The sequence below is a fragment of the Phoenix dactylifera genome, chromosome 9 (genome assembly GCF_051530095.1).
Source record: "Phoenix dactylifera cultivar Ajwa chromosome 9, Ajwa_hap1_PhDact_Kaust_v1.1, whole genome shotgun sequence".
Lineage (NCBI taxonomy): Eukaryota > Viridiplantae > Streptophyta > Magnoliopsida > Arecales > Arecaceae > Phoenix > Phoenix dactylifera.
Window position 1 is genome coordinate 32168354 of NC_143198.1, and position 13499 is coordinate 32181852.

General features: G+C 39.1%; 1 protein-coding gene across 1 annotated transcript; it reads left to right on the top strand.

The window, feature by feature from the left end:
- Positions 1 to 4183: 4183 nt before the first annotated feature.
- LOC103719621 (protein indeterminate-domain 11-like) lies at positions 4184 to 7282 on the top strand. The gene is made up of 3 exons (XM_008808953.6): positions 4184 to 5031; positions 5145 to 5541; positions 5994 to 7282. Exons 1-3 carry the CDS (start codon positions 4866 to 4868, stop codon positions 6970 to 6972), a joined length of 1542 nt encoding a protein of 513 aa, XP_008807175.2. The 5' UTR covers positions 4184 to 4865; the 3' UTR covers positions 6973 to 7282.
- The last annotated feature ends 6217 nt before the right edge of the window (positions 7283 to 13499 follow it).

Here is a 13499-nt window from a genome sequence, read left to right on the forward strand (position 1 = left end):
TATATCAAATTCTTCATGTTATCTTTTGACTTTAGTTTCAAGAATTGCTCGAAATTGTGTCTTTTTTTTGTTTTCTTTTTTTCAAGAAATAGGCTGGATGAATGGTTGGCCAAATAATTGAACCTGAGATAGAAACCACACTGAGGGCAAGATTCAACCCTGGATAGAAATATAATAATAAATGATTTTAAAAAACAATTGGAAAGACTTATGATAACATGGATAGAAATTGTAATAAAGAACTTGGGAAAACCTTGTACAGGAATATTTACAAGGCCGATCCTGAATAGGAACAGTGCAATTATGGTTATGGTTATTTTCATAAATTGCATTGACAAAAACAGTTGTAAAGCCATTTTACATAATTTAACTAGAGAAATATTTGTATCTAGATGCCTGTGTTTTGTGTGAAACAAAATTCAACGAATAAGTTAAGCCCATTTTGTTTCAAAGTGATCAGTTCCCATCAGATGCAACCATAAAGAACGTCGAGGACATGATTTGGATAGGTTCTGTCCCTTCTTGTTGATTATATTCAGGTGACGAAAACCTCGCAGGTCTGGGATGCTCAAACTGGAGTCAGGCGTCTTGAGGATTTTAGAGACAGAAGCAGAAATTAGTTCATTATCCAGGATAGACAAGATTTATAATTTAGTCAATATTAAGATTTTCTTTTGAGTATAAAGACAAAAAGTTGATAGTGTATTACTTGATAAATGGGTTATAACAGTAATTCAGTCCTTTTATACTTATCTTAATTTAGAGGAAGCTGAGGAGACCTTGAATCGAAAAATCATTTGGAAAATGTTTTCTAGCATCCTGACAATTTAAGGCCCACATACCTTCAACCTTCCATCTTGGAACATGTTTAACTTACTATTAGTGCTGAGTTTACTCGAAAGGTGATGTGCGTCGCCGGTGTGGCTCTCATCTGTTGGATGGTAGTGCTCACCGCTAGTAGCAGGCAAGACTATTTCATTCAATCTCATCATTTCATATTTGCATCATTCTACAGCCTAAGAGATCATCATATATGACAGATAAAATTTGATATATTCATTTCCTTTTTGTTTTTTCTCCTTTTGAGATAAAAGGAGGGAGGCCTATTTATACTGCTCTGCGAGAATTATCCATATCTAAATACTTGGAATGCGCCATTCAAGACTTGAATTCAGAACTTCTGGTTGCTAAGGAGGTGGTAAGTCATAGATGACTCAATATTCAACAAATGTTCATATGTTATCTTGCAAGATGAGTGATCTATGAGATTGATTCAACTATTTTTTAAACTTATCTATAATTTTACCCTTCTTTTGCTTCTCGATGCTATTATTTATTTAATTGGAAAAAATGGAAATGCACTAATTTGCTGTCAATGTCATTGGCATTTATACATATCAAGGGATTTTTTTTTTTCCAATTTTTCTTTCCCAAGTTTTCAAAATTAAATATGTATTATAATGTCTCCGAACATCTATTTCCAATCTAATATCCAAAGTCAGTCCTCATGAATTTGGTATTTGCACTAAATGTTGTGCATCTGCAGGCATTACAGCTAGTTATATGTATGAAACATTTGCATATAAAATATGTAAACCCATATTTTGTTATAAAATCTGGACGACCATAAATCTATTTCCCTCTTCTGTTTTAGTTGACAGAAACTATATTTATATATAAACTTTAACAACCTTGAACTTCTCAATAAAATTCTTCTAATTGCTAATTTCAATACAAACGCTCAATAATACTAAATTATTGTTATTATTATTATTTGTAAAAATCTCTTATTTCATCAATACGTACACTCAGAGGTTTCCCAAGACAATAATTATACTCAATTATCAAACTATTTTATCTTCGAATGCCTATTGCCATGCATTGCTCCAATAAATAACTTTATTCTCTGATTCCAATTGAAGGCGCCCACATATCTAATATCACATCATTTTTCCGGTAAAAACATGCATGATTAGGGGGTAAATCTTATTTAACCTCAATAAAATTCGATTATGATATTTTTTTTTTTGAAAAAAATTAAATAGAGACTGATGAGCTGGGAGACACTTTGTGCATGATTCGTTTGGCCATAAGAAAACGGCAGATAGTGACAAAAAAATGAATTTAAATGCTGCTGTTTATTTTGTATAATAGTAAGGGAACACGAATTAATTGGGAACATGATAGCTCCAAAAAGCTGCATTCCGCCAGATTTCTGATTCTTTATCACTTAAACAATTGTATGGTTACCTTATTATTGGCTATGGCCTATGGGCATAGTTCAGTTCTTTGACCTTTCTTCCTAGACATTACTCTTCCAAGGGGCTATGGTGAAACTATGCATGTATAGTTTTGGTAAGGGTTATGTGCTTATAAATTTGGGCTTGAACCAGGCAGGCAATAACATCATTTAAAGGTCTTCAATCTCTCTCTCTCTCTCTCTCTCTCTCTCTGTATACATATATACATATATATAATCTATATGTGTTTGTGAAGTCATGTCTTCTAAGTTCTAACCAATTCCATATATATTTAAGATTCAGATGTTTGAATCCGAGGACAACTGTCATGAATCGCTATGAGTTACTTGGGTTATTTAACCAACAAGCAATGCTTGGAATATGATAGTATCCATGTGCTTTGCAAATGATCCATCAACCCGGTGTGGTCGGTTTTTTGAGCAATACCCAATACGGCAGTTTACATAAAATAATTATTCCATAATTATAGGTTTGTTTGTCCATTGTTTGCTCGATAAATTTCAATCTTGAATTGAAATTTATGGTTAACAGTTTCTTATTTTTTGGAAATATGGTGAAGGCATCACTGCTAGGTTAGCTATAAGATAAACTTAATCATTTTCTCTCTCTCTCTCTCTCTCTCTCTCTCTCTCTCTCTCTCTCTCTCTCTCTCTCTCTCTCTCTATAATAAAAAAAAGACAGTGCGAAAACCTAACCAACTTCATAAACTTAGCATCTGATAGTAAAGAAGAAATTGTATCCTGTATTATATGTGCCACATGGCCGTGTACCATATCAATCATGCCATCTCCGGCTTTAATTATCATACACTCGACTTAATGATCCGGCCAAAGGAGGAAGACTAGATAATAGACATAGTGCATATCGTGTATGATATAATTTGCCAATAATAAGGTTTAAATTCAGCTTTGCTTAAACAGAAATCATACGCTTTCTATTTGTAAGCTCGATCCGTTCCAATATAGACTGCGTGCACCACTACACAGCCGCACAGGGGAGGCGGCAAGCCTCTATTAAAGCTATAGCCTAGATGTCTCGTTCCAAGGCATTAAAGTATAGGCAAAAAAAAAAGGAAGACCAAGAAAATTAGGCATAGTTTGGTCTTATCAATATTAATAAGAAAGTGGACCCCATTTTGTTCCTTATAAAATATGTATGTATTTAGAACATGGGCTTGTCAGAGCCAAGTTCAATCAATGAACCAATCATGTTATTATAGATGTGAAAAGCCGGGGCATAGGTTCTTTCTTTTACTATTAACCCCATGCCTTCCCCAATGCGAAATAAATCAAGAGCCCATCATTCTCCACAAGACCCGATCCACTTTTTTTCAAATCTCTACTTTACCCCATGAAAGAAAGTTACTGAGAACACAATAAAAGCTACATTGAAAAGTCGAGTTCATTTTGTATTATATCCAACTTTAAGCATCAAAGAGTTAACCCCTTTAGAAACGGTGGCCACCTTTGCATGGTTTACCATCGTACTCAAACAGAGATCAAGGAGGCTGCATTGACTTGTGGCCATACAAACTCTCATCTATATCAAGTGACCCACTTATTGCTCTTCCATGGACTAATGAACCATTCCATATTTACACTAATTACAGCTGCAGTAGATGACGGTAAAAGTAAAAAGCAAAGCCAAGAGTGGCAAGGGGAAAAGAATATAAAAGAAGAGGGAAGAATTTCTTTCTAGATATGGGAAGAGGACAAGGGAAAAGACAGAAAGTGCAACGTCAGCGTATGTGTCGGATGGCGTACAATTTCACACTGGGTTGCTTCCCTCCTCCTTCACAGGTCTAATTTTTAGATGGACCAGGTCCAGTGGACCGCTTGTCGCATTATCCCTCTTGTTAGATTGGTCCACTGGACCGGGTCCAATTTAGTAATTTCTCCATCCACAGGCTTACACCCTCTCTCACTCTCTCTCGCTGTCCACACTTTTCTCCTCCATCCCTTTCCTTTCCCTTCCTCCTGATATTTTTTTTTTCTTCTAAATTCCTTAGGCTTTCTGCAAGTACTTACAGTCTAAATTATAGAGATAGATTTCTTACCTTAGTTACAAATATCAACTCCTTGGCTAGTTGAGTTTCTGTTGTTTTCTTTGTTTTCAATTGTTTTGCACTTTGGTATAGCCTTCTTAAGGTCTCTCTAGATCTATGTGGTACCAAAGCATATAGAGTTGTTGAAACATGGGAGGTTCTTCCTTTTTTTTCCTCTTTGATTATATTAGGCTGAAGGATTGTTTGGTGAAGTTCCCTTCAGCAGTGTCCTAAAGGCCTTTTCTTGTTGCTCTTTTTTTCTTGTTCCTTTTTTTACAAAAAAAAATATATCGGAATCCTAACTTAAAAGCATTTCATTCTTGCTTGTGGATATATATAGTTGAGATCTGTTTGAAAGTCTATCATCATCCTACTTCGTTTCTTCATCTTTTTCGTATGTTTTTGATGTAGAATTGTTGGTTATATATGCTTCAATTATTAGATCTTTATATTGTAGTTGAGAGTAAAACATAGATCTCCTTTGAGTGGTTGAGTTCTATCTCCCCTTGTAGCCCATCCGAGGTTTTATCCCGTTTCCAACTGAAATTAAAGCAAGTTTGATGATGGAAGGGTTGGGAATCCAAAAGCACCAAGCCGCGGAGGAGAACATGTCGAACCTCACTTCTGCCTCTGGTGAAGCCAGCGTCTCTTCAAACCAGCAGTCCTCTTTTGCCATTCCGAACCCAAATCCAGTCAAAAAAAAGAGGAGCCTTCCAGGAAACCCAGGTCTCACATCTAACTGAAGGAGATTTGCTTCTTCTTTTTTTATGCTTGTTCCTCTCTAGTATTCATTGGTGTCTGCCATGCTTCGTAATTATTTATGGGGTTTTGGTGTTTAGACCCGGATGCTGAAGTGATAGCACTGTCCCCCAAGTCGCTGATGGCAACCAATAGGTTCGTATGCGAGATCTGCAGCAAAGGTTTCCAGAGAGACCAGAACCTGCAGCTCCACAGGAGGGGTCATAACCTCCCATGGAAGCTGAAGCAGAGGAGCAGCAAGGAGGTGAGGAAGAAGGTGTACATCTGCCCAGAGGTCGCATGCGTGCACCATGATCCCTCCAGGGCTCTCGGGGACCTCACCGGGATCAAGAAGCACTTCTGCAGGAAGCATGGGGAGAAGAAGTGGAAATGTGACAAGTGCTCCAAGAAATATGCTGTTCAGTCTGACTGCAAAGCCCACACCAAGATCTGTGGCACAAGGGAATATAGGTGCGACTGTGGAACCCTCTTCTCAAGGTAGCATCACCAACCCTAAAGCTCAATTAAAATAAGGAACTATAAGCTGTTCATAGGGTTACAACTAGTTCAGTTTGCTTGAATTAATATTGTGTCAAGACCATTAAGCATTAAAATTTAGCCTTTTTTCGGTTTGATGGAATTGGGAGGGGAACACCCCTTCTACCTGTTGGGTTATGATCATCGAGGTACAGCAAAAAGGAAGATGGAATAAGGGGTGAGAAGGGAATAAAGTTGGAGAACGGCTAAGTATGCCTGTGGACATAGAGAGGAGTCATGAGGCTGAAGCCTACTTTCATTTCTGACGCCCCTTTTTTTTTTTTTTTTTGCTTCTTTTTGGAGTTTTGTGAACTTTTTTGAATGGTATCTCCCCTACTTTGTTCTGCTTTATTCAATCCTTTTCGCTTTCCTTCTTTTGTTGCTTATGCTGCTGGAACTGCTGGTGTTCGCAGAAGGGACAGCTTTATCACCCACAGAGCCTTCTGTGATGCATTGGCTGAAGAGAGTGAGAGAGCTATCGCAGCAAACACTGTGGCTGATGACCATCCACCGCTGTGCTCTCAGGCCGCAGCATCCCATGACCCCTCTACTCTTCCAAATGCTAGCGTACAGCAAGCCCAGTTCCCGCACCTGCCCTCTACTCTTCCAAATTTTAGCGTACAGCAAGCCCAGTTCCCGCACCTGATGAGAACCACAGAGGCCAGCGCCAGCACTGGAAGCAGTCAGGGTCTCCAAGAGCTTTCGCTAAAAGGAGAGCACCAGGAGCAGGATTATTTCAGCATGAGACCGGGAATCCCGCCATGGATAGCCTGCCAGGGCCCTGGTCCACCACTAGACCTCTCTGCCTCTATTTACTCGACGAGGTTGGGACCTGAGTTCCAAAATGAGAACCAACCCCCAAACCCACCTGTATACCAGACCTCAGCAGCCACACCTCACCTGTCAGCCACTGCACTGCTCCAGAAGGCAGCTCAGATGGGTGCAAGCATGAGCAGACCTCCAAACAGTGGTCAGATGGCAGCTCACACCATCAGTGCTGCTGGTTTTGGCCTCGGCTTGTCTTCACACCAAGAGATGTGGGGGGGTGGGGATGGAGGTGGCGGTCATGTGCTCAAAGATATGATGATGGCTTCTATGTCATCAGCTCCTGGTCTTGGTGGAGGGTCCTTTGGGGGAGCCTTGGGTGGGATACTGGGCTTGAAGAGAGAGGGCAATGGTGTTGAGGACCTGACAAGAAGCCATGGAAGAATGAACGAGGGAGGAGGAGGAGGAGGAGGAGGTCGTGGTGGGAATGATGGAATGACAAGAGACTTCCTGGGTCTTAGGACCTTCTCCCATAGGGAGATTCTCAACATGGCTGGGCTGGACCCTTGCATGGCCTCCTCTTCCTATGAGCAGCTCCAAGAGAACAACGAAACATGGCGTGGGTAGTTTGCTCAAATGGAACTGGTATGAATATCTTTTCTTTCTTTTTAAAAGCTTCTGTCTTCTTCCCAAAGGGAGGAATCTTTGTTTCTACATCTTTATTTCTTCTAAGTAGGATTCATCATAAGCTAGCTTTATAATATCCTATGGCACTTTAATATTTACACATGTTGCTATATAAATGTCTGATAAATAATAATCTTCCTCATGTGCTTCTATGCTGAGGGTAAATCCTTTGTATGCCGTGCATGTTTAATGCTACGGGAATTACTATTTTTGAAACAAGAGAAATGCTAGGGAAGTTTAGATTATGCTATTTGCTTGGACTGCTTTTCTTTTTGATCTAGTTTTGTTGGGTACGGAGTACCAATAAACAAAATTTTCCTTCTCTTATTCTCTTCTGTTGCTAAGAGTGAACACCCATTTTAGCACATTCGAATAAAATAAGTTTCCTAAGTCCAGATTAAATTAAAAAAAAAAGAGTTGAAAAGCTGAAACTCGAACTACGGAATGATTTGAGAGTTACCTATTAACAGGGAGCGACATATATAGCCATTAATGGAAGCAGATGTTGAATATTGATCCATTAAGCTTACAGAATATAGCCAAGATTTTTTTTTGGCAGTCACTGTCTTCAACTTTCTTTAGATAAGCTTATGGAAGCATAATAGTATTTACAACCTAGGAAGCATCCAATTCCCATGTTGGTTATGAACTGGATATTGTCCTAATGTTGTTGTATAGAGATAGATTAAACTCTCTTAAATTATATCAGTATGTTTATGATGAGCAGGGCTTGTTTTTTTTTGCTAAACATAACTGTTAAATTCCAAAGCTGCATCATCAAAATTAAAATTTTAATTTTGGATCACAATTCTCTTTTTAGGCTTCCCCCAGTTGTTTTAATCTTCTATCGACAAGAAGACATTACAAGAAGACATTATAATAAAGGGCTTCTTTGCATCGAAGCCCCACATCCTCATCTATCTTCTGTGCGGCAAAACCATCTACTTAATCTTTAGAGAAGATTTCAGTCCATACATATATGGGTCAGAGATTTGACTGAACTCCATGAGACATAAGAGCAGCTGCTTGCAGTAGTTACAATGAAAACATAGAAGTGGGAATGCTACCAACAAGCAAGTACTGTAAGGGTGAAAACATAAGAGTTTCCATTAGGTGCTGAATTAACTTAGTTTGGAACGTCTGAATGATCAGGATGCAATCATGTTTTCTATAAAACTAAGGAGATAATCAGTTCCAAAATTTCTCGTAACGGCTATTTACTAATCGAGGTACTTGAAATGAAGGAATTAGATGCGCTCATTTGCCCATCTGAAGCATAAAACTTCTCCACGATCATGATATATATAACTAGGCTTTGGATTTGTTTGTTTAAGCTATGCATATATGGAGCTTTATCAGAGAGAAAATCCTGCAGTGGACATCGGTGGTAAGCGACAGACACTGAATTGTGGGCCAGCGGAGGAGATGATGATATTGGCAAGAAGACGAGAAAGAATCAATATGCTTGAATCTTGATACTATCTTTGCTCGCTGATTTCAATGGCCTTTTCTCTAATTTATGATGGAGAATATATATTATTCGGTCAGGAAAGCGGTTTGGCTCCTCCGGCCAGCAAGAATGCTAAAAGTTCCCATAAGGCGTGGTGCGAGTCTAGAAGATGGACCATTAGTGTTCGTCCGTACGTATGATAGCAGTGATATTTGTTTCTCAACTTGATAACGAGAGGTGTAGCCAAAAATATATTAAACTAAGGGGATTACGATGCATTAAAAAGGGACATAAAAGTGTTTAGAAATAGGAGAAAAATAAAACTTCAAGTCATATGTAATTTGAGCAATGGATATCTAAACATTTAAACTTAAATGGAAGGGAATGAGGTCTCGAGTACCTCTTTTCTCTCCCTCTATGTAGCTCATGTCAGCCCAGTCCACAGCCTGCCTGCAGTATATGTATGTCGATCTCTCTCTCTCTCTCAGAAATCATATGGTGCACCACCTGCACGTATAGCGGTGCATCACGCCAATCATATGCACTCGTTTCACTAGTAAAATTGGTTTAAATGAAAAAGAGTATCTCATGACAATTCTTTCTAAGCCTATTATGTGTTTTTTTTTCTTTTTGAGATAATTTATCAGGATAATAAATTTAAATTTATGCCTTAAGACTCAAACCCAATTCATTGGTATTCAAGCCCTACTAACTTTATCAGTTGAATCAGCTTATAATTTATACCCGCTCTGAGCTGACTATAATTGAGAAACACTGAAGGAATAAAGAAATCTTACATAACAAAATTACGCATCAAATGGATAAATCTGACGTTCGATATATCGATCACCAAGTGATAGGAAGGGGATACTTATTATAATCTTGTGGCAAAGTTATAGGAAATTCTTTGCTATGAGGTTGTAGAGGTTGATCCATTGCTCCAGCGCATATAATTTGTTTTTGTTTTCTATAAATACAAATTGATTTCAAGCCGACAAGAGTTTTACTAGCAGTATATGTTGTCAAATCCATCTCAAGATGCATGCTAGATACATCAAGATGTTCTTTGGTTGTACACAAAAATCAATATTATATATATACTTTTCAAGGCTACTAAGCATTCATCCCGAGACAGATTATACAACTTTCATGGTTAGTAAAAATGTGCATTTTCTTGATCTTAATTTTCTCATGTTCGACAAAATATAACTCGTGCTGAACTTGAGCATAAAGTCGATCTCCTAATATGTCAAGATAGAAGTTCGAACCATTCTCATGTCTAACAAAATATAACTCACAAGGAACTTGCTCATTAAATTGAGCTCCTAACATGTTAGTATAGGAGTTTGAAGTACATAGCCTGGCTTAACAAGGCATTGTTGTTATTGTAGTGTCCATCAATTACAATTAGAAAATGTTTCAAGGCACCCATTATGTGCACATAAAAATCTTCATTAAATCTACAACCATTAATTAGCTCTATCATAGTACGCTGTACCAATCCAAACTGGATGGTATGGAACATACCGTACCATATCGGTTTGGTACTGATAATTCGGTATGGGTGGCGTACCGACATTCGGTATGTCAAAAAAATTCTGTATCATACTGTACTGACACTGTGCTAATGTAGCACCAGTAAAAGTCCAGTATCGAAATGTCGAACCTTGAGCTCTATATATCAAATACTATGTGTTTGCAACAAATACAGCGAGTTGTACCAATCGTCTGTTGCCACATGGAAAGAGAAATGTTCGGATGATTTCTTATTGCAATCTTGTGCATCAGCTCAAAATGTTGCATCGCGCGAGCTGGGGTTAGGAATTATGTGATTCCGTCGTTTTAAGCTGTTATCGTTACAAACAGTCTTTCCAACCAGCAAGACAACGGGACTCGTAACAATCTAAGCGAGAGACATCGGTCGAACCAGTTGAACTCATATAGCTTGTCGAGATAGAAAAAGAAAATAATTAGTATGTGTCTACTTTTTCCAGAGAGATGCCAATAGCTCGTTTCCTTTTTGGATGTGAAGCAATGTAGATCCAAAACGCCCAACAGCCATAAATATTAGTCTCTGAAATGGAGCAAGAGTAACACATCTATCAAGGAAGGAGTTTTTTAATCAAATCTGCAAACTTCTGTGGTGCAAGTTAGGTCTAGTGTCATTATGTGGCTGCCTAGAGAGATCATACTGATTAATTGAATACATTTGACCATCCGGCCACCTAAACACCTTTTGTTGTCCTTGAAAGCTACCTACTTAAATGTAAAGCAACTATCAGAGTTAATTTACCTGATCTTTTATTTTATTTATCTAACCTGCTATAAATAAACCAATGTAATAGGTTGATCAACAATGATATCTTGTGGTGATATTGAAAATGTATTGGTTGTATTTCTGAATAAAAAGTCCAAGAAAATGAGCTTTTTCTGAAGCATTTACCTGACGTGCATGGTGAGAGAGACACAGTCACATTGTACAAAATAAGCATCTTTTTTGCCCTCGTACTAATTTTCTTTTTCCATTTTTTAAGATTGTTGTCACTTTTAACATTGAGAGTCAACAATGTGACTTTGTTGCATAAATTACTCAGATTCATTATATTTAATATATGTGGGGAAGCGAATCAATCCCAAAACCTGTGGCAAGATCTATACAGCTGAGACTAGAGTAGAGAGGAAGTGTAATTTTAGTTCTAAAAATTCTAAAACACTCTGATTCTGTTGCTTTCTTGTGCACTGCACGAGATCGAATTTGTACTGTGAAAACTATGGTGGTCAGTTTGTGTCCAAAATTTAAGCTCGTGAAAATTATGGAACTAATGCTGGACTTTCAATAGCTGATCAGAGATTTCTGGGTTGAATTGGATTTACCTGGCTCTTACTTCATCTGAATCCGTTTTTATATGTTTTTAACTTTTTTCATCCTCTAAGCTATGAGACGCTAGGATTGATAGAGTGCTTTCAGTCAAATCGGCAAAAATCTTTCCTTCTTTTTTATGAAACAGATGAATCATATCATTCTAGCGTGAATACAACCAAAAGCTTCAACATATAAAATATTCCAAAATTCCATAAGAGTCACGAAGATAAAGCTCCACATGATATTGCCAGAATGATGGTTAACATGAGAAGCAACCCAATCGACCGCATCGTTAACTTCCCAGTATATATAACTTGCTTCAATGGGCGAAAGCGTCAAAATCATCTTCGGTAGATCAGCCAATAGGGGATAAATCCTAATTACATGTCCATCCACGATGTTAATCCAACTAATGGTTCTCTTGGGGTCACCCTCAGGTAAGTTTCGATTAGCCCTCAAGATTGTAATATCATAGAAGATCCCCTCCAAAGCACCTATTAATTTAGCTAGGGCAACTGAGGTGCCATATAATTAAACACTCCGAGCCACCACTAAACTAGAGTTCCAGTTGCGAATAATGAAATCAGCACCGCCGTGCTTCATCATCCAGCACGCTACCATCAAAGTTAATATTAAGAAAGCTCAGTAGCGCAGGTTCTCAGGTGATCGAGATAGACCGTAACCGGATGAGAATCATGAGTTGCGGTAACTGCTGAAATGGAAACCCAGCTTTCCCCTGCAAGCCTCGATCCACTAATAGTCTTGGTGCGGCTGTATTCATCGGCTTGTGTGAGGGCTTTTATGCATATGTCACATGGGGACTTTGATCTACATCCTGAAAGAGTCTTCCATTCCTAGCTGGCCAGAAAAACATGATATGAAGCATAAGCATGATTATCCTACCTCTTGTGGTGCACATCATCCCTCATGACTTGCAGGAACGAGTCTAAGGAATCAAAGCGAGAGAGAGAGAGAGAGAGAGAGAGAGCTGATGGGTGCACGAACCCGGCTCCAAACATGCATGGGTCTCGGGCACTCAAACAACACATGACTCAGTCTTCCCACTGTGTGGGCACCATTCGCAATCTGGAGTGCTATGAATGCCCCGGCGGTGCAAGATACTACAGCAGGGAAGCTGCTGATTCCAAGCTGCCTTCAAGAGGAAGAATGCCACTCTCGGATGAGTACCAACCTTCCAAACCCAAGCCTACGTCCCTCTTATCAGGTGGACCACTCCAGAAAACCTTGTATAGTCTCTAGTCCGCCATGCGTAATACTCCAACCTAGGTTGTCCAGTTTCTTTGCCAAACCTCTCCAAATGCCTGGCGGATGAAAGGGTCCCTGAATCATTAGGTCTTTCACCATTAGATGATCTCCAACATGTTAACAGTCAAATGAGGTAAGCAGGCTGTTCGGTGGGGTGGTAAAAAGCCAAGGATCACTGAGCACATTCACTGACTCGATCTCCATCACCAAGCGTCCGTTGCAGCCGGAGGTTGGCACGGAGGAAGGCATACTTCAACTGCATGGCCAGTCTACGTACATATGTTATTTTACCTCCTGTTAAATTTTAAAGCAAGCAGTGCCGTCTGTTTCCCACCTTTGGTGGCCTCAAAGGGCAAACTACATTGCCTGTCCGAATTGGCCACAGGTGGGACCCATGCACTTTCCCACGAGACCAAATCATTTGTTTTATAGAGGTAACCCCCACGTAGACGTGCGAACATTCTCAATATATTATACCGCTGTTAGGTTTCCCAACTGCTAATTTGATTCTCTGATCTCAAGGTTGTCTTCTCCAATCTAGTAGCTCTGCTGTTGAAGTGGATGGGATTCATCCAAAAGCATTGTTATGGTGTGGCATAGCATTATTTTAATAAACAAGGGGCCTGCTGTCTTTCAATAATTAAAAAATAGGTGACAGTGGCCTAGGATTCCCTTTGGCTTTTGAGGTCCCCATCTGTCTCTTGTTGCCTAATCTCGTCCCCATGCATCATCCGTGCTCTTCATGTGTGGTAGTGCAATGATCTCCAGCACTCAGCAGCAGGCCTCTTTGTTTTCTTTGGTTGCTCACTACACAGTGGGCATAAATGTGGCCCATTGATGTTCGACTACTCAATCATTGTTTCATTGTTTGAGTTCAATCACTCCTCA

Bases quoted from the DNA above. Each gene is read 5' to 3' on its own strand.
- LOC103719621 (XM_008808953.6), top strand. From the start codon at position 4,866: ATGATGGAAGGGTTGGGAATCCAAAAGCACCAAGCCGCGGAGGAGAAC. The intron at 5,032-5,144 runs GTCTCACATCTA...TTTGGTGTTTAG, and splicing joins GAGCCTTCCAGGAAACCCAG to ACCCGGATGCTGAAGTGATA. The intron at 5,542-5,993 runs GTAGCATCACCA...TGGTGTTCGCAG, and splicing joins TGTGGAACCCTCTTCTCAAG to AAGGGACAGCTTTATCACCC.